Here is a 24483-nt window from a genome sequence, read left to right on the forward strand (position 1 = left end):
AAACTACATTGTACTTGCAGAGTGAGACACACAGAATACCCCTGCCAATAACCCAGAACAGCTTGGCTGTCATTAACAACCAGGACCACCATGTAAAATCCTTTATAAAATAGATAACCAGGATTTGAACTGGCAGAGAGTTCTGAAATCAATACTTACCCCCAAAAGAAACATTCAGAGCTCCAATCCCTAAATAGTCCTTCTCTAATAAAGACAGATTTTGAATCTCCCAGGTCACCTAAGCATTACCCACACTGAAGGAAAGGGCAATGTAATTGCCAACCCCTTATCCAGACTTTAAACCTAGAAAAAGAGCAGCAAACTGGCATTGCTCCTGATAGCTCAGTATTTGACTTTCCTATATGAATAAGAGAATTACTTCTTTTGTTCTTTTGCAAGACATTAAAAAAATTGAATTCCTTTTTTCCTTCAGAGTGCGAAAGAACAGTTGGTGTCCTTGGGACATTAAAAGAAATTCCAAACTTTATTCCTATTGCTTTTTTTAAAAACAAAGGACTTACTGCTGAACCAAAAACAAATGGCTGCTATAAGTCAGCACAGGATTGGTCTTTTGCCTGGGTGCTACTCCCAGGGGTTTCAGATCAAAACAATTATTTTCTTAACTGATGGTATGTCACCTCTACTTTGTCAATATCTTTCATCATTTTACATACCTCAATTAGATCTCCTCTCATTCTTCTGAACTCAAGTATAGGACTAAACTACACAATCTCTCTTCATAAGACAAATCTCTCATCTCTCGAATCAATCCAGTGAAGCTCCTTCGAATTGCCTGATGCAACTACATCCCTCCTCAGACAAGGGGACCAAAACTGTACACAGTACTCCAAGTGCGGTCACACCAGTGCCTTGTAGAATTGCAGCCACACCTCCCTAACTTTATACTGTATTCCTTTAGCTATAAAGGCCAAAATTCCATTTACCTTCCTTATTTCCAACTGTTTCATGCTAGTTTCATACACACAACACACAATTTAGTTTAGTTTCTGTCCCTATCCCTTGATTGTAAGTGAATGAGATGAGTGTGTGTACGAACGTGTGAAATAACCGTCTGAGTCAATCTTAATACGAGTTTTCTGTAAATTATTAGTTAATTGGAGCAAACAAACTGGGGGATTGGGAAACCAGGCCACCACATACTAAAGAAATAATTTAATATACCTTTTGGTGATATGGGGAAATCAGTGTAGTTTACCTATCTCTCCCCTCTCTATGACAAGTCCAGAATTCAACCAATTGACTAAACAAATCATCTGGAAAGCCATATTTATGGTATAGAATATGAAATTACTTCAATGTTATCCTTTAGTGTATATACTTAACTTCTGATTGCAAGTGAATTTCAATTGGCTTTCCCACTGCCAATTTCCCAATGCCAGCTTGTCTGAATCTGACCTTCAAACTAAATTTTATATTTTAAAATGTGGACACAAAGGCTGGTTGCCCAAGGGTCACCTGACTTATTTTGTGGATGCGAACTGCTTCCCGGTCTCAAGAGGGAACAAAGAGCATTCCAAACTGATGCAAGTCAATGCCCTTCCCTTAAACAAATTAAGAGAGTACCATCAGAATGAATAGAACATTCGAAAACAAAGACATTGTCTGTCCCAAACCTCACGAGATGCAAGACCACAAGTGAGTCTGTAATTAACATGAACAGCACTACTTTATTTGAAATGGACTTGGAAATTAGAAACTGGCGAGACAGCTAGAGCTGTATGCAGGCAGTTCTGCCAAAAGCTAATGAACCATCAGCTTAGCCAGTCTGTGAACCAGACTTGGAACAAGCTGCAAGACATCAGGCAACCAGAAGACATAACCTGTTCCAGTTGCAAATTCATCTAAGAACCAACCTTATAGCTAATCAATTACAATGAAGCCTCACAACTTGCTGTGAACCCTTCGCTTTATAAGACCGTCACGTCAACTTTAAGTCATCAAAACCATCTCAGAACAGGCCTGCCATTGGGAGACTGGAGATGGTAAATTAGAGACTGAGAAAACTATAATTTGTAAAAGTACATTATCTTCACCTGTATCCCATCATGTGAGCGGGTGGGGGCAAGGTCAGGGCGAGTGAGAGCGAGGGGGCGGGTGAGACAGTGAGGGGACGGGGCGGGGTAGCCAGGAGGGATGGTGGGCACGAGGGCAGGCGCAAGGGCAGGTGGGTGAGCACGAGGGTGGGCGGGCAGGTATGCGTGAGGATGGTTCGAAGAGTGGGCGTGAGGGAGGGCAAGTCAGCGAGTCAGTAATATTGCGTCAATTTGGGATATGTGTGTGAGAAAAAAATAACCTTTATTTTAAACTCTCAAAAAAATGTTAATGTTCAAGGTTTAAAAAAAAGAGACACCGAGAGGCAGAAGTGGCACAGTGGTTCGCACTGCAGCCTATGGTGCAGAGGACCCGGGTTTGAATTCCGGCCCTGGGTCACTGTCCATGTGGAGTTTGCACATTCTCTCCGTGTCTGCTTTTGTTTCACCTCCACAACCCAAAGATGTACAGGTTAGGTGGCTTGACCACACTAAATTGCCCCTTAATTGGAAAAAAAATAATTGGGTACTCTAAAAAAAATTTAAAAGACACACCATTTTCATACAAAACATACTGATCACGAGGAATAAGAGAACACATACATTCTGTCCATGACAGAACTCATTAACAGATTAGGACTTTTATTTTTAAGAAAAAACTTAGAGGTGACCCGAGAGGGGTCCTTAAAATGATAAATGGGTTGTATAGGATAAAGGCAGAGAAAATTCCATTTGTGGAAGAATTTAAAGCGAGGGTTCATAAATACAAGATAATTCTCCATAAATTCAATAGTGAAATAAAGATTAATTTCATTAATCAGAGATTGATAAGAATGTAGAACTACACAGGGAGGGAGGGGCTAGGGGTTGGGCTAAGAGACTTGTGTAGAGCATTAAAAACCAGCAGACTAATTGAGCTGAATGGCCTGTTTGTGTGCTCTATGCTTGATCTAATTCTTTACACCATTTTCCAGAGTTTTTATAGCCCTTTCACCAACGTAGTGGAGTAGTGAGTAGTTCCCCCAAAAGGGAACTAGACACTGGCTCATCGAAATGTATTCTCAAAAGTTACAGGCAGTAATGAGAATGGAAAGAAATGAGGTTTGTGACTTGAGACAAAAAATGTAGACTTGATTGGCTAAAGAGCCAGTTTCAGTTCTGTATTTAAGCTGTTTTCAGGTTCAAGTTGCAAATTCTACGGGACAATATCTATTGTTGAAGTAAGGGAAGGTAATCTCAAGCCTCAAATAAGCAAACTGCTCTGAGTCAGTAGCCAAGACTTCAGCTGCCAAGAACAATTTCTCTACGAAGATCAACTTAATGGGAAGTTAAATTGAGATATCATTCATGACAATTCAAATTGTTATCTTTTACTACATTTTAACACAATGATTTTTGGTGAAAGCCATAAACTCATAGAAATTGAATATATCCATCTGATTGAGCAATTAATAGCTTCATTTCCCAAGCCAAACTAATTAACTCGGGATAAGGTAGGGCTACCTTGAGGAGGGTGCAGACCTTCTTCCTGGAGAAGTATTTTTGATGTATCCCCAAATTAGGAAGGATCTCTTCTGCAGAAGTTTCATTGTTTTCCCATATCTGTCTTTTAGTTCAATTGTTTAGGTATTTTGTTCTAATAGGCCAGGCCTGGACTCTGTAATTTTACCTTTTCTTCAATAATAACTTGCAGCTCACAAAAAATGTAATTAAAAGATGTTATGGTATACTTGATTACATCTATCACAAGGCAAAAGCCAAAACAAAAGCTAACATAGAATGCAAAACATATCCAAAAAAGTAATATTTGTTAGAATACAACTCGAGACACCTGGAGTCAAGTTTAATGTTTGCGAATTTTAAATAAATGCGGATGGCATAGGAAAAAAACTGAAGCATGCACAAATACAGATTACAATAAGGGAGGGGAATTTTCTTGCTGAAAATGGCTTCTCGTTCGACTGCTGCACCCTTACTTATGGTAACCCTAAGTATCGACCTTTGGTCCCCTCCTATTTCTAATTTACATGCTGCCCTCGGTGGAGTCACCGAAAAGGAACTGCTTCAGTTTTCACATCTATACTGATGACAAACAATTCTATATCACCACCTCTCTCCACTCCAATCTTGCTAAATTATCAGACAGCTTATACGACACCCAGCACTGGATGAGTAGAAATTTCCTCCAATTAAAAGTGGGATAATTGATGGCATTGTTTCCAGTGCCTGCTCAAACTTCATTTCCTAGCTACTGAATCCATCCTTCTCCCCGACAACAGTCTGAGATTAAGCAGGTCTGTTCACAACCTTGGTGTCACATTTGAATCCGAGATGAGATTCTGATCTCATATTTGCGCTATCACTAAGGCTGCCGACGTCCATCTCTGTAACATGACCCGACTTCGACACTGTCTCAGCTCATCTACTGCCAAAGCCCTCAGTTATGCCTTCGTTATCTCTGGACTCAACTATTCCAATGCTTCCATTCTGGTCTCTCACATTCCATCTTTTGTAAACTTAAGATCATCCAAAATTCTGCTGTCCTGTCTTAATACGCAGCAAGTACTGCCCCGATCACCTGCGCTCACTGGCCTATATGGCTCCCAATCAAGCAATATGTTGATTTTGCAATTCTCATCCTTGTTTGCAAGTCCCACCATGGCTTTGCCACTCCCTATATCTGTAACCTCTTCCACCACTGCCACCCTTTGAGATATCTGCGTTTCTCTAATCCTTTTTTTTGTGCATCCCAATTTTAATTGTTCTAGCATTGGTAGCCTCACTTTCAGTTGCCAAGACCTCAAGATCTGGAATACCCTGCCTACACCTCTCTGCCTTGCTTTCCTCCTTTAAAACACTCCTTCAAATCCACCTATTTGATGAAGACCTAAAAGCTCATTTTGTGGCCTGGTATCTTGCTTTGTTTTATAATACTCCGGCGCAGCACCTCAGAACATTTAATTACATTAAAGGAGCTTTATCAACGCAAGTTGTTGCTATTGTTGAAGGATAAGTGCCCACTATCTGAAAACACAATTGCATATTTGACCTGAATTATCATGCACCAAACAAATCATTTTGATCATGTTTTGCAGTTTCATACCTTATAATTCCATGTTCCCAAATGCTGGAAACAAATAAACTTGAAACTCTTATTTATGTGATGCATTATGTTGTGCCTTTTGTCCTTACAGTGTGTGCTATAAATGTAGTTGTTTTCTGTGGCTTTACACCATAAGGCAGGAAACAGTGGCCATTTAGAAACCTGATTAACAATAGAAACAGGAAGTTAGTGCTCTCGATTCAACAAAACAGGTTTTTCCACACATAGTTCTGGAGTCCCATCTGTCTCACAAATCCACATAAACAAAGTGAAATTTATTCCATCTGCCTTTTTTTTTATTGGCTAAATTGCATTTTTTTTATTCATGGACCTAATGCCATTGTAATGTCAGTGACTACATTCTCCTTGCATTAGTCTCGGGAGATACAATTCTGGTGTTGGATTTCCAACTTTGGTTGAATGTATCCCTGGAAATTTCACCATGCGATGTGCCTCCTCCAATCACCTCGGAGGTCAAACAGCTTTTTCTTCCATCACCCATACTTTTATAACTAGCGAATGGCAGCACGGTAGCATGGTGGTTAGCATAAATGCTTCACAGCTCCAGGGTCCCAGGTTCGATTCCCGGCTGGGTCACTGTCTGTGCGGAGTCTGCACGTCCTCCCAGTGTGTGCGTGGGTTTCCTCCGGGTGCTCCGGTTTCCTCCCACAGTCCAAAGATGTGCGGGTTAGGTGGATTGGCCATGCTAAATTGCCCGTAGTGTCCTAAAAAGTAAGGTTGGGGGGGGTTGTTGGGTTACGGGTATAGAGTGGATACGTGGGTTTGAGTAGGGTGATCATTGCTCGGCACAACATCGAGGGCCGAAGGGCCTGTTCTGTGCTGTACTGTTCCATGAATGAAAATGTAAAAAGAAAAATTTCTAAATGGCCTAATGATGTTTTTCATGCAGTGCTCACAGTAATGTCCAGGAGATTAATTTAAAGTAAATGGTGATTTTAGCAGTAAATTTATATTTTAAAAGCAGCATTATACATGTACAGCAGTTCAATATTGTATACTACAATAACCAGCCGAGTCTCGTGCTAGACAAGCAACCTAAGTTCAGTTTCAAATTCCTTTATATTGATCTAATAACGAATTGAAAAAATAATTGCAGCCACTATTTAAGGCCTGAATAGTTGTAATGCAATGTAATGCATATTTTATATCAATAGTCATTATAATGTAATTATATATCAGTGATATTGCAGCATATTCGTTTAAACTTCTAATTGTAAGAATTGTAGGGAGTCTAGGCATAGAACTACAAGTGATGAAAAGCTTTGTGGAATGCTCTACCACTGCGATACTGATAACGCTCAAAGCAGAAGTAGGGATGTAAATTAATTATAAATTAAAAATCACCACAAAAGTTAGAAACCCAAATGTTTCTGTGAGTTAATGAGTGGGGGAAAAAACTACAAGATTTAGAGAGATTTCTATTGGCGTGATTTCAGCCACCTCGTTGCTCCCGCGGGGCTCTACCCCGGGGCCGATCACAAAGTCACCTGACTCGCTCCGCCCGGTGCGATCTGAATCACCGCCTCTTTGGGTGTGATCCAGATAAGAAGATTTAAATAAGGCTCATTTAAATACACGCATGCCGTATGCACGGGGTGTCCAGGAGTCAACGGTCGCTCCTGCGAGATCTCAACCAGGCACCATTTAGCACAGGTTGGTGGCACCCAGGCCACTTGGCATTATCAGCCTGGCAGCACCACTTGGCAGGGGGACCAAGTATCAGGTTGGCACTACCGGGGCCAGGCTTGCCCATGGGTGGTTTTGGGGGGGGGGGGGGGGGGGGGGGGGGGGGGTTCGAGGAGCCAATAACAGGTTGGGGGAGACGTTCTGAAAGAGGCAGCCATTTAAAATGATGCCCTGATCTGCAAGGAGCTAATTCTTTGGCGAGCTCGGCTCCCCAGTGCATGTAAAGTGCTTAACTGTGGCTTCACCAGGGAGAAACTCCCCAAAGCCCAACTAAATGGCAAAGTGCCGTTGAAAAGTGAGGTCAATCTTGATGCTGCAGTGCAAAAGGTGGCCATTTGGCCCATCAATTCTGCACCGACCCTCTAAGAGCATCCTACCTAGGCCCCTCACCTGCCCTATCCCCATAACCCCATCTAAACGTTGGACACTTGGGGGTAATTTAGCATGGCCAATCCACCTAACCTGCACATCTTTGGATAGTGGCAGGAAACCGGAGCACCCGGAATAAGTCCACACAGACACGGGGAGAACATGCAAACTCCACGCAGACAGGCACCCAAGGCTGGAATCGAACCTGAGTCTCTGCTGCTAATCACTGTGCCACCATGCTGCCCTGGCACTCACGTCACTCATGCTTCTCCAATACTTTTTCTCTGCTGGTATCAATTACTCAAATGTCTTCACATTTTTTTCACCTCCATTTCTGCTGTAACTTGTGTCCTTTACTCTGAAGACAGACAAAAATATTTGTTCAATGGATGGGATTTTCCAGCCCTACCGAATTCGGCCCCTGCCTTGGGATCCCTGGCGGCGGGGTGGCAAGCTATGCAAAACATCATAGTCTTTGGCGGGACCGTAAGAGAACATTTGCAGCCAATGGCAAGCAGCCTCTGGAAAACCCACTGCAGGGGAGGCTGCAAATTCCTGGTCAACGACGCTGCCATTTCCCGATGATAATTTTTCCTGACTCTGCTTCTAAGAATTAAATTTACTAAAGTATGGCCTGCCGCTTACCAATCTATGTTGACTATCACAAGATTACCAATATTTTTTTAAGTATGTATTGATGCCTAATAATTTTTAATACTCCTTAAATCAGTTTCACCAGAAAGATCATTGCATTTTACCAGGTTCAAACAGAATCGCAGCTAAGAGATAAAGTTCATCAGCCTGCTGCTGCTTCCTTCATAATGCAAGTCTTCAATGCGAGAAGAACTTGGCAGAGAGATCTGGGACTGGTTTAATGGCAGAGTCTAACTCTGATACTAGTCAGCTGTTTGAACGAAAGACAAAAGACACTTATGATGGTTGTGACAAGTGTTTTCCACAAGTAGTATAGTGGCAGTCAGGAATTTGCTCCCCAGATATTCTGGATGCTGGGTCAATTCGAATTGTCAAATCTAACGGTATTTTGTTAAGAATGGTAAGGGATATGGAGCAAAGACCTATATAGTTACTGGATACTAAAATGGAAAGCATATAAATTGTTACCTTCAGCAAAATCTTTACTGGTCAGTATATTTAAGATGTGAGAAAATACATAGTTCAGATAACTGTTGCATACTGCGTCAACTGGTGATTGAAAAGAGACAGTAGGCAGGATTCTCCAGCCTCCCAGCCACATGTTTCTCAGCGGCTTACCACTTGCAGGCGCTGGGATTCACTGCTGCCCCACCGCTATCAATGGGAATTCCCATTGAAGCCACCCCACACCCCAGGGAAACCTCCAGGATTCCGGCCAATAGCTATTTAAAGAAAAAAAACAAGGTTGGTTTGTTTAGGTGGCCAATTTGTTTTACAAATTAATTGTTTTTCAGCAATATAATCTTGAAACCAAGAGAGTATCAAGTATTAGCTTGAAATCAAAACGCAAATATATTTTTGTTCTTTAACTTTAATTGTTTTCTGTTTAGCTTAGTGGATCTGTATTTGACAAAGAATGTAATAAAGTCTCCTTCACAATGCTAAATGTGCGTAGAAGATGAAGCATGCCCTGAGAACTTCCCAGGTGTAAACATATCTTTTTCTAAAACTGCAATTACACCACTGGCTGTATGACTAGGAAACAACCACAAAAATCATGAGAGATTTTGAGTCTGGATATAAGGGTGTCTAAAGAAGGTTAATTGAACCAAGACAAAGAAAGCTCAATCTACCCATTTAAACCATGCAAGTGAAGAAATATATACTATTCAGGAGCAAATTAAAAATTCAGACTTCAAATAAATGGTGCTAGTATACGACATCCAAACATTTTCTACAACATATAAAATCAAGACTAAATATTTTTCAATGTTTAGCATACCAATTGTAAATCAAAGAACTGGAGAAGGCCAGACTATTTTGTAACACAGCCTTGATCCAAGTCATTTTCTTTGTCTGAATCCTGTGTACATGTAGAGAAATGTGAAGTATGGCACCTGAACATCCAGTGTGTATCTAAGCCAGTAAGAAGGACCCAGACTCAACCCGCAGTCTATGCAGTTTTGGATTCATCCAGGATTACAAAAAGGATGTTACAAATAGGCCTCAGCTCAGCTTCTAATTATTGACTCACCCTTGATCAGATCGACTGTCAATACTCATACTTATCTACTGGTGACATGGGAAGAACCACATCCCAGAAAGAAGTCAAATCGATTTTTGTAAATATAGCAACGTAAATTTGAATCTCTTTTAATCAAAAGGAAGATAAATCTTTGCAGTAAAAGTGCGTCTTGTGGGAAGCAGTACATATGGCTTCCCAATGACACATCTGCCAGTCCAGTTACTCGGCCGATACTATTAAGCAGGGAGTAGACTCGGAGTTCTTATGCTAACTGGAGCACAAATATTATGAACTTTACAGTTTCTTTCAGGTTTTGAGATGGCTATAGATTTTCAATCGAAATATGCGGGATCGGTCAAAATTTCTCTTTTCTCATTCCACTGGAGTACTGTCATTTCGATCCTCCCCAATTTTCCTCCATTCTCCCATGGACAATAACTTGCAATCATAAAACACTTTAAAGTAATAAAGCATTTAAAGGCATCCCGCAGGAGCATAATGAATCAAAGATTTGACAATCAGCTAAAGGAGGAAATATTAGGACAGGTGACCAAAAGAGGCTGGTTTTAAGGATTGTTTAAAAGGAGCAACGAGGCTCTGCATACTCGGGTCTTAAAAGCGGCTACAAAATTCCCTAGATTCTGGAAATAACCCAGCGAATTGGAAAACCACAAATGTAACCACTATCCATGAAAAGGAGGGAGACAGAAAGCAGGGGACTGTAGGTCAATTAAGCCTATTACCCAGAACAATGCTCAAATCTATTATTCAGGAGGTAATAGCAGGACATTTAGAAAATTATATCACAATCAAATAGCGCCAAAATGATTTTGTGAAAGCAAAACTATGTTTGACAAATTTATCAGAGTTCTTGATGAAGTAATAAGCAGGATGAAAATTGGAGAACCAGCAGATGCTTGGTATGTAGATTTTCAAAAGATATTTGATAAGGTGTCACATAACAAGGTTATTACACAAGACAATAGCTCATGATGTTGGGGTAACATATGGATACGGGATTCGACAGCTAATAGGAAGTCAAGATAAATGGGTCATTTTCAAGTTGTCAGACTGAAACTAGTAGAGTGCCACAGGGATCAGCACAGGGCCCCACCTATTTACAATCTAAATTAATGACTTGGATGCAAGCAAATCGAGAAGAGGACAGGAGTCTGGAAAGGGATATAGATAGGTTAAGTGAGTGGGCAAACAATTGACAGGTGGAGTATAAGGGGAAAATGTGAACTTGTCACTTTGATAGTAAGAATAGAAACCAGAATATTATTCAAATGAAGAGAAACAGCAGAGATCTGTGGTACATGGGACCTGGGTGTCCTGGTACATGAATCACAAAGAAACGAATGAGTAGCAAGCGATCATAGAATCCCTACAGTGCAGAAGGAGGCCGTTTGGCCCATTGGGTCTGCAACAACCCTCTGAAAGAGTGCCCTACCTAGCACCACTCCCCTACCCTATCCGCTTAACCCCACCTATCCTGCACATCTTTGGACACTAAGGGGCAATTTCACATGGGCATTCCACATAACCTGCACATCTTTGGACTGTGGGAGGAAACAGGAGCCTGGAGGAAATCCATGTCGACATGGGGAGAAAGTGCAAACTCTACCACACAGACAGTCACCCAAGACCGCAACTGAACCTGGGTCTCTGATGTTGCGAGGGCAGCAGTGTTAACCGCTATGCCACCCGTGATTGAGAAGGCAAATGGAACGCTGGCCTTTATTGGGAGAAGAATTGAGTATAAGAATAAGGAAGTGTTGCTACAGCTGAACAGTGCCTTTGTGAGACTGCAACTTGTGTACTGTGTATATTTTTGGTCTTCTTCCTTAAGGGATTTAACTGAATTGGAAACCGTTGAGAGACGGTTCTCTCAGTTGTTTCTCGGATAGAGGAGTTGTTTTAAAAGGAAAAGTTGAGCAGGTGGTCGAACACTCATTGAAGTTAAGAAGATTGAGAGATGATCTTATTGAGACATACAAGATTCTGAGGGTGTTCCAATTGTAGAGGACCCTAGAACCAGGTAGCACAGTTTAAAAATAAGTCTTCTCCCATTTAAGATGGAGAGGAGGAGGAGGAATTCTTTCTCAGAGGTTTTTTAGGTTTTGTGATTTTCTTTCCCACAGAGCAATAGAGGCTGAGTTATAAATATTCAAGGTTGATTTAAGTAGATTTTTCATCAATAGGTGTCTGATCATCAGAATCCTTTATGTTCTTGGAGGGTTGTAGTAGTTACAGAAATAGGGAGGTGCAGGGCAATGAATACATTTGAATACAAGCATAAGAATTTTAAAACTCAAGGCACTGATTCTTTGCTGGGAGAATTCTACAGGCGTCAGTTGCCAACTGGTACCTTACCAAATCTGCTACACTTTATGGATAAGCCTGGTCATAAATATCAGAGACCTACTTAACAGCAGACAATTTCACAAGCAAGTTTGATCTGTCTTCAAATATTCATAAATGAAAAGTTCCATACAGGTAGGAGGAATCTTAAGCAAACTCCATGTACGACCCCAGCTCCCCCACCCCATCCTCCAGCATAGAAAAAAACGCTGAGAATAGGGCGGTGGGACAGTGGTCCACTTATATGATGTAGAAGTTGTGTTCTAATCATCATTAGATCTCCAAATGAAAAATTGCATGCTTGACTACGGTTTTGATAGATCCTATTCTAGCCAACCACTACAGGTCAGAGCAGAGATCAACATCTGTTCCAGCCTTGGACATTTATCCCAAGTAAATGTCAATGCAAGATAAAATGGTAGCTGGGTCTCAATACACTTAAGCTCCCTATGAGGGTTTTTTCGACCTGAAGAATTTAACAGGCATATTCCACAAGCTGTTTTCACACTAGGTAAACAAAATTCTTCCTATCTTCAAGAAGGGGCATTTTCAGCAATATTTTCCCCTTCAATGTGTTAATGGACTGAGGACCTTCACCTCAATAACGTCTTCCACTCTTTATTCTTTAAAATAATTTATAAGTGGTATTAAACCAAGTAGACTGCTTTCGTTCATACCCATCCCTGCAACATAAGACAAAATACACAAGAGATTTTACTAGCACTTACTGAATCACTAATAACTTACCTGGGGCTAACCCAGCTGCCGATGGACTGCCCAAGGACGGATGAGAGAACAAGGCTGGTGAAAAGGCTGACATGTTCGACTGGGATACAGAACTTAGCCGAGGGGTTGATCCTCCTTTAGGGATGAATTCATTTGCAGCTGGATTCGGTGTCTGGCGATAAAATAATATTCTAGGCAATTATTCACATAATGACCCAAGTTCATTAAATGGCACTTCACCTCAAGTTCACATTTTACAGTTTCAAAAATTGTATCAAGAGGGAAAGCACACACTCTGGAGACCCAAAATGTAAAACCTGAAGAAAAAAAGGGGGGAACCCATCACCTGAACGGGTGGCACGGTAGCACAGTGGTTAGCACTTCTGCCTGACAACACAAGGGTTCCAGGTTCACTTCCGGCCTCAGGTGACTGTGTGGAGTCTGCACATTCTCCCAGTCTCTGCATGGGTTTCCTCTGGGTATTCCGGTTTCCTCCCACAGTCCAAAAATGTGCAGGTTGGATGGGATTGCGGGGATAAAGTAGTGAAGTGGAACATGGTACGGTGCTCTTTCAGAGGGTCATTACAGACACAATGGGCCGCATGGTCTCCTTCTGCACGGTAGGGATTTTATGATTCATTGATCAATGGGGATTTTCATTCCTGCACATATTCACACCAAAAACACTTGAGAACCGACAGGTTATAAAAAGGTTAAAGCAAAGGGTTTAAGCATCAATTAAGAAGGGTGACAGAGGGAAATCAGAGCATCATAACAACTATTATTAGGAAATTGCGAGACTATAATTCAGGATAAGGTGACTGAACACCTTAAAATCTTTCAGCTAATCAGAGACAGCCAGCATGGAATTATAAAGTGAGGTCATGCCTGAAAAAACTGATTGAAATTTTTTGAAGAGGTGACCCAAGGGGATTACAACAGGGGAATGTCTATGGATTTCTGTAAGGCAGGGTTTTTCAAAGTGTGGGTTGTGACCAGTGGGTGAATCGAGGGCGGGCATCGGAAGGGTCGCTGAGCTAAGGGTCGCGGTATTTGTGTGTCCGGTCTCAGTGTCGGATTTCCAGGTTCTTCCCGTTTCCTGTGTTAGGAGCACGCTGTTCTCCTGCTCAGGTCTCAAGAGAGAATTTAAGGTAAAGTTTTAGTTGAAGGATTTTGTTTTGTAAATACCTCCCTAGCTTTCCTCGTGGTTAAGCAGGAATTCTAACTGCTGTGTTTTCATGCAGCCAACAGCTTTATTTGAAAAGTAATTGTGACAGGATTTTGGGTTTGAACCTAGTCACAACTGCACCTGCTCGTTCTGTCGCAAGTGATCCCATGATACAATGCTGAAGACCAACGAGCAGTGCATTTATCAGCATTTACTGGAATCTGAGGTGTTGTGAACTTCTAGTTCAGGACCAGAAATTGTCATTAGTGATAGAATAATGGTCTCAACTAAAGGATGACACTTTGTTTCCGTTCCCTCCTGATTTAGTTTTTATTTCCGAAAAGTGGGGGATGGAAAAATGAACTTTAACAGGCAACATGTACAGACTGGGTGAGAATTAGAAATCCTGTTCAGTCCAGGAGTAGGAAAATTGGAATGTAGGAACAGAAATAAACTATTTTTCCTCACGTCTGTTCTGCCATTTAAAGAGATCATGACTGGTCTGTATTGTAACTCCATCTACTCACCTTTGTTTTATCATCATTAATACACTTACTAAACAAAACCTAGTAGTTTTAGCTTGGAAATTTGCTGTTAACCCCCAGCTTTAAGATTAGGCTGTGGGGAGGGAATTCAATATTTCCACCATCCCACTCGAATGGCAGGGGGCGGGGAACCTAGGCAGAGTGATACGTTTAAGAGAAACAAGGTCAGTAATAAAAGAACAGTGAAATGCAAAAACAGTAGACAGGGTAATCAAGGGCGAGAGGTGAATATGGCCACATAACAAAGGAAATTTAGGATGATTTAAGATGGCAAAAAGACCAGGCTAAAGGCTTTGTATCGTAATGCATGAAGCATTCGGAAGAAAGCCAGTGCTGAAGGTCCACTAGTTGGCAAAATTGGATCCCAGGAAAAACTTTTGAAAAACACTGCTTTAAGGCATTGGATAAAGTACCTTATAAGAGACTGTCAGCTAAAGTTGAAATTCACAGAACTTGAAAGCAAGTTATTGACCTGGTAGGGAAATTGGTCGAGGAGTGGAAACAGAGAAGTGATGATGGGCAGGTACTCTAATTGGCAGGATGTGACTAGCGGTTTCCCACAAGGCCTCAACTATTCACTATTATTTATATATACATATAATATATATATACATATAATATATACACATATATACATATAATATATACACATATATACATATAATATATACACATATATACATATAATATATACACATATATACATATAATATATACATATATACATATAATATATACATATATTTGGGCAGCACGGTAGCATGGTGGTTAGCATAAATGCTTGACAGCTCCAGGGGCCCAGGTTCAATTCCCGGCTGGGTCACTGTCTGTGCGGAGTCTGCACGTCCTCCCCGTGTGTGCGTGGGTTTCCTCCGGGTGCTCCGGTTTCCTCCCACAGTCCAAAGATGCGTGGGTTAGGTGGATTGGCCATGCTAAATTGCCCGTAGTGTCCTAATAAGTAAGGTTAGGGGGGGGGGGGGGGGGGGGGGGGGGGGGGGGGGGTGTTGGGTTACGGGTATAGGGTGGATACGTGGGTTTGAGTAGGGTGATAGTTGCTCGGCACAACATTGAGGGCCGAAGGGCCTGTTCTGTGCTGTACTGTCCTATGTTCTATATACATATAATATATACATATATACATATAATATATAATATATAATATATACATATATACATATAATATATACATATAATATACACATATAATATACACATATAATATACACACATAATATACACACATATAATATATACATATACATATAATATATATATTTACATATATACATAATATTTATAACTTAGATGATGGGATAGAAAGCCACTTATCTAAATTTGCTCATGACAGCAGATGATGTTTGCAATGGTGTCAATAATACACTTAACTGAACAGCCAAGCGCAAGAACTGCAAAAAAAACCAACCTCCTATGTTTCAACTTACACACTGATTAAATTTCGATACACTATGCTCGTAAACAGAGCTAGTACCAGACAAAAGTAAGGAAGTTAATTCCTTATTGTTGAAATAAGAGACATGTCAAAGTTTTTCATCTTATACTCATCAAAACACTTCACAACAATATCAGTACAAGGGGAAAACAACAGTTTTTACTGCATGAAAAGAGAATGCTGCTTGGTTGGCAAGTGGGCTCTGGTTGGTAGAGGTGCTGTATGGGGAATGCACCAGTTGACAGTGAACGCCCTTGGCTGCAGAAAAATACTTTTCACTGTACTTCAGTACATGTGACAATCAATCAGTAACTGCCAAGCACGATTTGAAATTTAAACCCAATACCTTGACTCTGGTTCGTCAAGCTTTTGTCCTGAGAAGTGAATCAGTGAATAAAGTACAGCACAGGAACAGGCCCTTCAGCCCTCCAAGCCTGTGCCGATCATGATGCCCTAACTAAGAAAAAAACGTCCGCCCTTTTCGGTCTGTATGCCTCTATTTCCTCCTCATTCATGTATCCATCCAGATTCCTCTTAAAATGTTGCTAATGTGCCGGATTCCACCACATCCTCTGGCAGCGCGTTCCAGTCTGCCACCACTCTCTATGTGAAAAACTTATTTCACACATCTCCCTTAAACTTTCCCCCTCTCACCTTGAACCGGTGCCCCCTTGTAATTGACACTTCCACCCTTGGAAAGAGGCTCTAACTATCCACCCTCTCATAACTTTATAGACCTCCATCAGGTCTCCCCTCAGCCTCCATCTTTCCAATGAAAACAATCCTAGTTTATTCAACCTCTCCTCATAGCCAACACCCTCAAGACCAAGCAACATCCTGGTGAACCTTCTTTGTACTCTCTCCAAAGCTTCCACTTCCTTCTGATAACGTGGTGACCAGAACTGCACACAATACTCCAAATGCGACGTAACCAAGGTTTTATATAGCTGCAGCATGATTTCCCAACTCTTGTACTCAATGACCCGGCCAATGAATGCAAGCATGCCATATACCTTCTTAATCACTTTGGCCATCTGTTTTGCCACTTTTACGGAACTACGGGCAGCACGGTAGCACAAGTGGATAACACTGTGGCTTCACAGTGCCAGGGTCCCAAGTTAGATTCCCCACTGGGTCACTGTCTGTGCGAAGTCTACACGCTCTCTCAGTATCTGCGTGGGTTTCCTCCGGGTGCTCAAGTTTCCTCCCACAATCCAAAGACGTGCAGGTTAGGTGGATTGGCCATGCTAAATTGCCTTAGTGTCCAAAAAGGTTGAGGGGTTATTGGGTTGCGGGGATAGGGTGGAAGTGAGGGCTTAGATGGGTCGGTGCAGACTCGATGGGCCGAATGGCCTCCTTCTGCACTGTATGTTCTATGTTGCTGCACTCCCAGATCCCTCGGTATGTTAATGTTCCGAAGGGTTCTGCCGTTTACGGTAAACTTCATACCTAGATTTGATCCTCCAAAATGCATCACCTTGCAGTTGTCCCGATTAAACTCCATCTACTATTTGTGTGTCCAAGTCTCCAATCTATCTATGCCCTGTTGTATCCTCTGATAATCCTCGGCACAATCAGCAACTCCACGAATCAGACCACCCTCATTTTCTTCCCGATCATATATACTATAAACAACAGAGGTCCCAGCACTGACCCCTGCGGAATACCACCAGCTACAGATCTCCAGTCTGAAAAATAACCTGCCACCGCTACTCTGTCTTCTACCAAGTCGGTTCTGTATCCATCTAGCCAGCTCACCCCAAATCCCATGTGATTTTAGTTTTTGTACCAGCCTGCCATATGGGCCTTGTCAAACGCCTTACTAAAGTCCATATAAACTACTTCCACAGTTCTTCCCTCATTATTTTTGCTGTCACCTCTTCAAAAATCTCAATCAAGTTGGTGAGACGTGACCTTCCCCGCACAAAACCATGCTGCCTGTTACTAACTAATCTATTTTCCTCCAAATGTGAATATATCCTGTCCCTCAGTATCTTTTCCAAAAGCTTCCCCACCACTGATGTCAGGCTCACCAGCCTATAATTTGCTGGATTGTCCATGCTTCCTTTCTTAGACAAGGGAACAACATTAGCTAGTCTCCAGTCCTCTGCAACCTCACCTGTGGTCAAAGAGGATGTGAAGATATCTGTTAAGCCCCAGCTATTTCTCTCCTTTCCTCCCGCAAGAACCTGGGACATCTGGCCCCGGAGACATTTCTACCTTAGTGTAATTTAGGATACTCAACACTTTCTCCCTTGATATATTGACATTCTCAAGAGAGTTTACACATCTATCCCTGACCTCCACATCCGTCATGTCCTTCTCCCTGGTGAATACCAATACCAAGTACTCATTAAGGATTTCACCCCTTCCTGTGGTTCCACGCATAACCTCTCTCCATTGTCCTTAAGTGGGCCTATTCTTTCTCTTGCTACCCTCTTGCTCCTAATACATGCATAAAAAGCCTTGGGATTCTCCTTGACCATGTTTGCTGAATACATTTCATGGCCCCTATTAGCCCTCTTAATTCCCTCTTACTTTCATTGTACTCCTCAAGGGCTTTGTCAGTTTTAAAATGCCTAGACCTATCGTACCCTTCCTTTTTCCTTTTGACTAAGCTTACAATTTCCCTCGTCATTCATGGTTCCCAAATCCTACCATTTCTATCCTTCATTTTGTGGGGACATGCCTGTCCTGCACTTCAATCAACTGGCCTTTAAAAGCCTCCCACATGTCAGCTGTGGATTTAGCTGCTCCCAATCCATTCCCCAATTCCTGACTAATTTAGATGTAATTGGTCCTCCCCCGATTAATCACCCTCCCCTATGGCCACTCTTGTCCTTATCTACGACTGCACAAAATCTTATGGAATTCTGGTCTCTAAGCCCAAAATGCTCCCCCACTGAATCATCAATCACCTGGCTTGGTTCATTCCCCAATACCAAGTCTAGTATGGCCCCCTCCTCAGTTGAATTGTCAACATACTGTAACAAAAAGTCCTCCGGAGAGAAAAGTTAAAGTCGCACATCACAACTACCCTGCTTTTTCATACCTTTTCAGTAGCTGACTACACAACTGTCCCCTGCGGGTTGTTGGGAGGTCTATATATCACAACATTGTTATTTCACCCTTCTTATTCCTGAGCTCCACCCATAATACCTCACTACAGGATCCCTCCAATGGGTCCTCCCTCAACACAGCTGTGATCTGCTCCCTAATCAGCAACGCAACTCCACCACCTCTTTTGTTTCCCCTTTTGTCCTGTCTAAACCAATGATATCCCGGAATGTTAAGCTGCCAGTCCTGTCCCTTCTTTAACCATGTTAACGGTGGAGGATTCGAGCACTGAGGCAATATGGGTTGAGCTGAGAAATAGGAAGGGTGCAATAACATTGTTGGGACTTTACTACAGGCCTCCCAAAAGTGAGCATGAAGTAGAGGTACAAATATGCAGACAGATTATAGAAAAATGTAGGAGCAATAGGGTGGTTGTGATGGGAGATTTTAACTTCCCTAACATTGAGTGGGATTCGTGTAGTGTTGGAGGCGTAGATGGAGCAGAGTTTGTAAGGAGCATCCAGGAGAGTTTTTTTAGAGCAGTATGTAAATAGTCCAACTCGGGAAGGGGCCATACTGGACCTGGTATTGGGGAATGATCCCGGCCAGGTGGTTGATGTTTCAGTCAGTGATTACTTTGGGAATAGCAATCACAATTCCGTAAGTTTTAGAATACTCATGGACAAGGACAAGAGGGGTCCGAAAGGAAGAGTACTAAATTGGGGAAAGGCAGAGTATAACAAAATTCGGCAGGAGCTAGGGAATGTGGATTGGGAGCAGCTGTTTAAGGGTAAATCCACATTTGAAATGTGGAAGTCTTTTAAGGAAAAGTTGATTAGAGTGCAGGACAGACATGTTTCTGTGAAAATGAAAGATAGAAATGGCAAGATTAGGGAACCATGGATGACGGGTGAAATTGTGAGACTAGCTAAGATGAAAAAGGAAGCATACATAGGATCGAGGCGACTCAAAACGGATGAACCTTTGGAGGAATATCGGGAAAGTAGGACGAATCTCAAACGTGCAATAAAGAGGGCTAAAAGGGGTCATGAAATATCTTTGGCTAACAGGGTTAAGGAAAATCCCAAAGTATTTTATTCGTATGTAAGGAGCAAGAGGGTAACTAGAGAAAGGATTGGCCCACTTAAAGACAAAAGAGGGAATTTATGCGTGGACTCAGAGGAAATGGGTGAGATTCTTAATGAGTACTTTGCATCGGTATTCACAAAGGAGAGGGACAAGACGGATGTTGAGGCTAGGGATGGATGTTTAAATATTCTCGGTCAAGTTGTCATACGGAAGGGGGAAGTTTTGGGTATTCTAAAAGACATTAAGGTGGACAAGTCCCCAGGACCGGATGGGTTCTATCCCAGGTTACTGAGGGAAGCGAGGGTCGAAATAGCTGGGGCCTGAACAGATATCTTTGCAGCATCCTTGAGCACGGGTGAGGTCCAGGAGGACTGGAGAATTGCTAATGTTGTCCCTTTGTTTAAGAAGGGTAGCAGGGATAATCCAGGGAATTATAGACCTGTGAGCTTGACGTCAGTGGAAGGCAAACTGTTGGAGATGATACTGAGGGATAGGATCTATTCACATCTGGAAGAAAATAGACTTATCAGTGATAGGTAGCATGGTTTTGTGCAGGGAAGGTCATGTCTTACAAACCTAATAGAATTCTTTGAGGAAGTGACAAAGTTAATTGATGAGGGAAGGGCTGTAGATGTCGTATACGTGGACTTTAGTAAGGCGTTTGATAAGGTTTCCCATGGCAGGTTGATGGAAAAAGTGAAGTCATATGGGGTTCAGGGTGTACTAGTTAGATGGATAAAGAACTGGCTGGGCAACGGCAACGCCTCACGGTAGCATGGTGGTTAGCATCAATGCTTCACAGCTCCAGGGTCCCAGGTTCGATTCCCGGCTGGGTCACTGTCTGTGTGGAGTCTGCACGTCCTCCCCGTGTGTGCGTGGGTTTCCTCCGGGTGCTCCGGTTTCCTCCCACAGTCCAAAGATGTGCGGGTTAGGTGGATTGGCCATGCTAAATTGCCCGTAGTGTAAGGTTAATGGGGGGATTGTTGGGATAAGGGTTACGTGGGTTTAAGTAGGGTGATCATTGCTCGGCACAACATCGAGGGCCGAAGGGCCTGTTCTGTGCTGTACTGTTCTAAATCAACAGGAGACAGAGAGTAGTGGTGGAAGAAAGTGTCTCAAAATGGAGAAGGGTGACTAGTGGTGTTCCACAGGGATCCGTGCTCGGACCACTGTTGTTTGTGATCTACATAAATGACCTGGAGGAAGGTATATAGGTGGTCTGATTAGCAAGTTTGCAGATGATACTAAGATTGGTGGAGTTGCAGATAGTGAGGAGGACTGTCAGAGAATACAACAAAATATAGATAGATTGGAGAGTTGGGCAGAGAAATGGCAGATGGAGTTCAATCCGGGCAAATGCGAGGTGATGCATTTTGGAAGATCAAATTCAAGAGCGGACTATATGGTCAATGGAAGGGTCTTGGGGAAAATTGATGTGCAGAGAGATCTGGGAGTTCAGGTCCATTGTACCCTAAGGGTGGCAACGCAGGTTGACAGAGTGGTCAAGAAGGCATGCAGCATGCTTGCCTTCATCGGACAGGGTATTGAGTACAAGAGTTGGCAGGTCATGTTACAGTTGTATAGGACTTTGGTTCGGCCACATTTGGAATACTGCGTGCAGTTCTGGTCGCCACATTACCAGAAGGATGTGGATGCCTTGGAGAGGGTGCAGAGGTGGTTCACCAGGATGTTGCCTGGTATGGAGGGTGCTAGCTATGAAGAAAGGTCGAGTAGGTTAGGATTGTTTTTGTTGGAAAGACGGAGGTTGAGGGGGGACCGGATTGAGGTCTACAAAATTATGAGAGGTATGGACAGGGTGGATAGCAACAAGCTTTTCCCAAGAGTGGGGGTGTCAGTTACAAGGGGTCACGATTTCAAGGTGAGAGGGGAAAAGTTTAAGGGAGATGTGCGTGGAAAGGTTTTTACGCAGAGGGTGGTGGGTGCCTGGAACGCTTTACCAGCGGAGGTGGTAGAGGCGGGCACGATAGCATCATTTAAGAAGCATTTAGACAGGTATATGAATGGGCGGGAACAGAGGGAAGTAGACCTTGGAAAATAGGAGACAGGTTTAGATAAAGGATCTGGATCGGCGCAGGCTGGGAGGGCCGAAGGGCCTGTTCCTGTGCCCACCCCAAGCCACACTAGTTTAAATCACCATCACTTACTTTGTTTCACTGAAACAGGTGCAATGTGTGTAAATGTTCGTTCTGACTGCAAATAGGGTTTTGTGAAATATATGAAGCTTCCAATACATGCAAACGTCCCACACTGCAAGCCCAACTGACAATCTTAAATTGGTTGTCAGCATAATTCTTAGCACACAGAGGATTGTTCAGCAAATGTAATCCAATCACAGAATCACATCTAATGTTGACACTGCTTTGAGTTTTGCAATCCCAGGCCGATTGCGAACAGCAGCTGAGATATGCTGCACCAATCATTAGGGCATACAGCCTACATGCCTAGCATCACATTGGCACTGAATTTTTTTGAGGAAACGACGAAGACGAGTGATGAAGGAAGGGCAGTGGATGCTGTCTACATGGACTTCAGTAAAGCCTTTGACAAGGTCCCTCATGGTAGACTGGTACAAAAGGTGAAGTCACACAGGATCAGAGGTGAGCTGGCAAGATAGATAGGGAACTGGCTCAATCATAGAAGGCAGAGGGTAGCAGGTGCTTTTCTGAATGGAAGGGTGCTTTTCTGAATGGAAGGCTGTGACTAGTGGTGTTCCGCAGGGATCAGTGCTGGGGCCTCTGTTGCTCGTAGTATACATAAATGATTTGGAGGAAAATGTAGCTGGTCTGATTAGTAAGTTTGCAGACGAAACAAAGATTGCTAGCGTTGTGGATAGTGAAGAGGATTGTCAGAGGACACAGCAAGATATAGATCGGTTGAAGACGTGGGCGAAGAAATGGCAGATGGAGTTTAATCCAGACAAATGTGAGGTAATGCATTTTGTAAGGTCTAATACAGGTGGGAACTATACAGTAAATTGAGTCTTGACAGGCAAAGATATTTGGGTGTACAGGTCCACAGATCACAAAGTGGCAAGGCAGGTGGACAAGGTTGTCAAGAAGGCAAAAGACATGCTTGCCTTCATCGGTCGGGTCAATGAGTATAAAAATTAGCAAGTCATGCTGCAGCTGTACAGAACCTTAGTTAGACCATATTTGGAATAGACCACAATTCTGGTCGCCACACTACCAGAAGGATGTGGATGCTTTAAGAAGGTACAGAAGGGATATACCAGGATATTGCCTGGTCTGGGAGAGTATTAGCTGCGACGAGAGGTTGGAGAAGCTCAGATTGTTTTCACTGAAACGATGGAGGTTGAGGGGTGACCTGATAAGAGGTTTACAAAATTAAGAGGGGCATGGACAGAATGGATAGTCAAGACGCTTTTTCCCAGGGTGGAAAAGCCAATTACATGGGAACATAGGTTTAAGGTGCAAGGGGGAATGTTTAGAGGAGATGGGAGGTAAATGTTTTACATAAAGCATGGTGAGTGCCTGGAATTCACTGCAGGGGGATGTGGTGGAAGCAGATACGATAGCAACGTTTAAGAGGCATCTTGACAAATGCATGAATAGGATAGGAATAGAGGGTATAAACCCCGGAAGTGCGGAACGTTCTAAATTAGATAGGCATCATGATCGGTGCAGGCTTGGATGGCCGAGGGGCCTGTTCCTATGCTGTACACTTCGACAAGTACTTTCTACACACAAAGGGAAGTGTGTAATTCTTTCCGCCCAAAGACTCTGAATGAAGATTTCTAGACCAAGATCAATAGGTTTCTTTTTAATAGGCAAGGACGTTGATAGATATGGATCAGTGGCAGGTAAAGTGTTTAATGTAAAGCTCAGCTCGATCTGCTTGAACTGTGGAATAAGCATGAGGGTCTAAATAGCCTAATTATGCTTGCAATAACTATGGGCCCTGATAACATTCCAGCAATAGCACGGAAAATGTGTTCCAGAACTTGTTGCACCCCGAGCCAAGCTGTTCTAGTACAGCTACAACACTGACACCTGCCTGGATTTGAGAAAAATTGCCCAGGTATGTCCTGTCCACAAAAGCAAGGAAAAATCCAACTCGGCCAATTACTGCCTCATCAGTTACGCCTCGATCATCAGCAAAAGCGATGAAAGGGGCCATCAACAGTGCTATCGAGCGACACGTGCACAACAATAACCTGCTCACTGAAACTCAGTTTGGTTCCGCCAGGATCACTCAGCTCCTGACCTCATTACAGCCTTGATTCAAACATGGACAAAAGAGCTGAATGCCAGTGAGGTGAGGTGAGAGTGACTGCCTTTGACATCAAGTCACATTTGACTTTGTCGCAGCAATAATCCCTAGTAAAACTGGAGTTAATAGGAATCGGAGAAAACTCTGCTGGTTTGGAGTCATACCTACAACAAAGGAAGATGGTTGTGGTTGTTGGAAATGAATCTCAGTTCTAGGACATCACTGAAGGAGTTTCTCAGGGTAGTGTCCAAGGTTCAACCATCTTCAGCTGCTTCATCACTGACCTTCCATCATAAGGTCAGACGCAGGGATGTTCCATTCACCACTCCTCAGACACTGAAGCAATCCATGTTCAAATTCAACAAGAACCTGGACAATATCAGGCTTGGGCTGGTAACTGCCAAGTAGCATTCATACCACTCAA

The 24483-nt window shown here is 42.7% G+C and overlaps 1 protein-coding gene across 2 annotated transcripts in view; it reads right to left on the bottom strand.

The window, feature by feature from the left end:
- The window catches only part of pan3 (poly(A) specific ribonuclease subunit PAN3), a 238230-nt gene that overhangs the window by 117267 nt on the left and 96480 nt on the right, over positions 1–24483 (bottom strand). For both annotated transcript variants that reach the window (XR_005463200.1, XM_038818382.1), the window contains exon 5: positions 12521–12671. Coding sequence is in view for 1 of the 2 variants with exons in the window: in XM_038818382.1 (XP_038674310.1) it covers positions 12521–12671 (151 nt within the window). In the remaining variant the exon portion in view is untranslated. The remainder of the gene's footprint in view (positions 1–12520; positions 12672–24483) is intronic.

Source organism: Scyliorhinus canicula, chromosome 14, assembly GCF_902713615.1.
Source record: "Scyliorhinus canicula chromosome 14, sScyCan1.1, whole genome shotgun sequence".
NCBI classification, from domain to species: domain Eukaryota; kingdom Metazoa; phylum Chordata; class Chondrichthyes; order Carcharhiniformes; family Scyliorhinidae; genus Scyliorhinus; species Scyliorhinus canicula.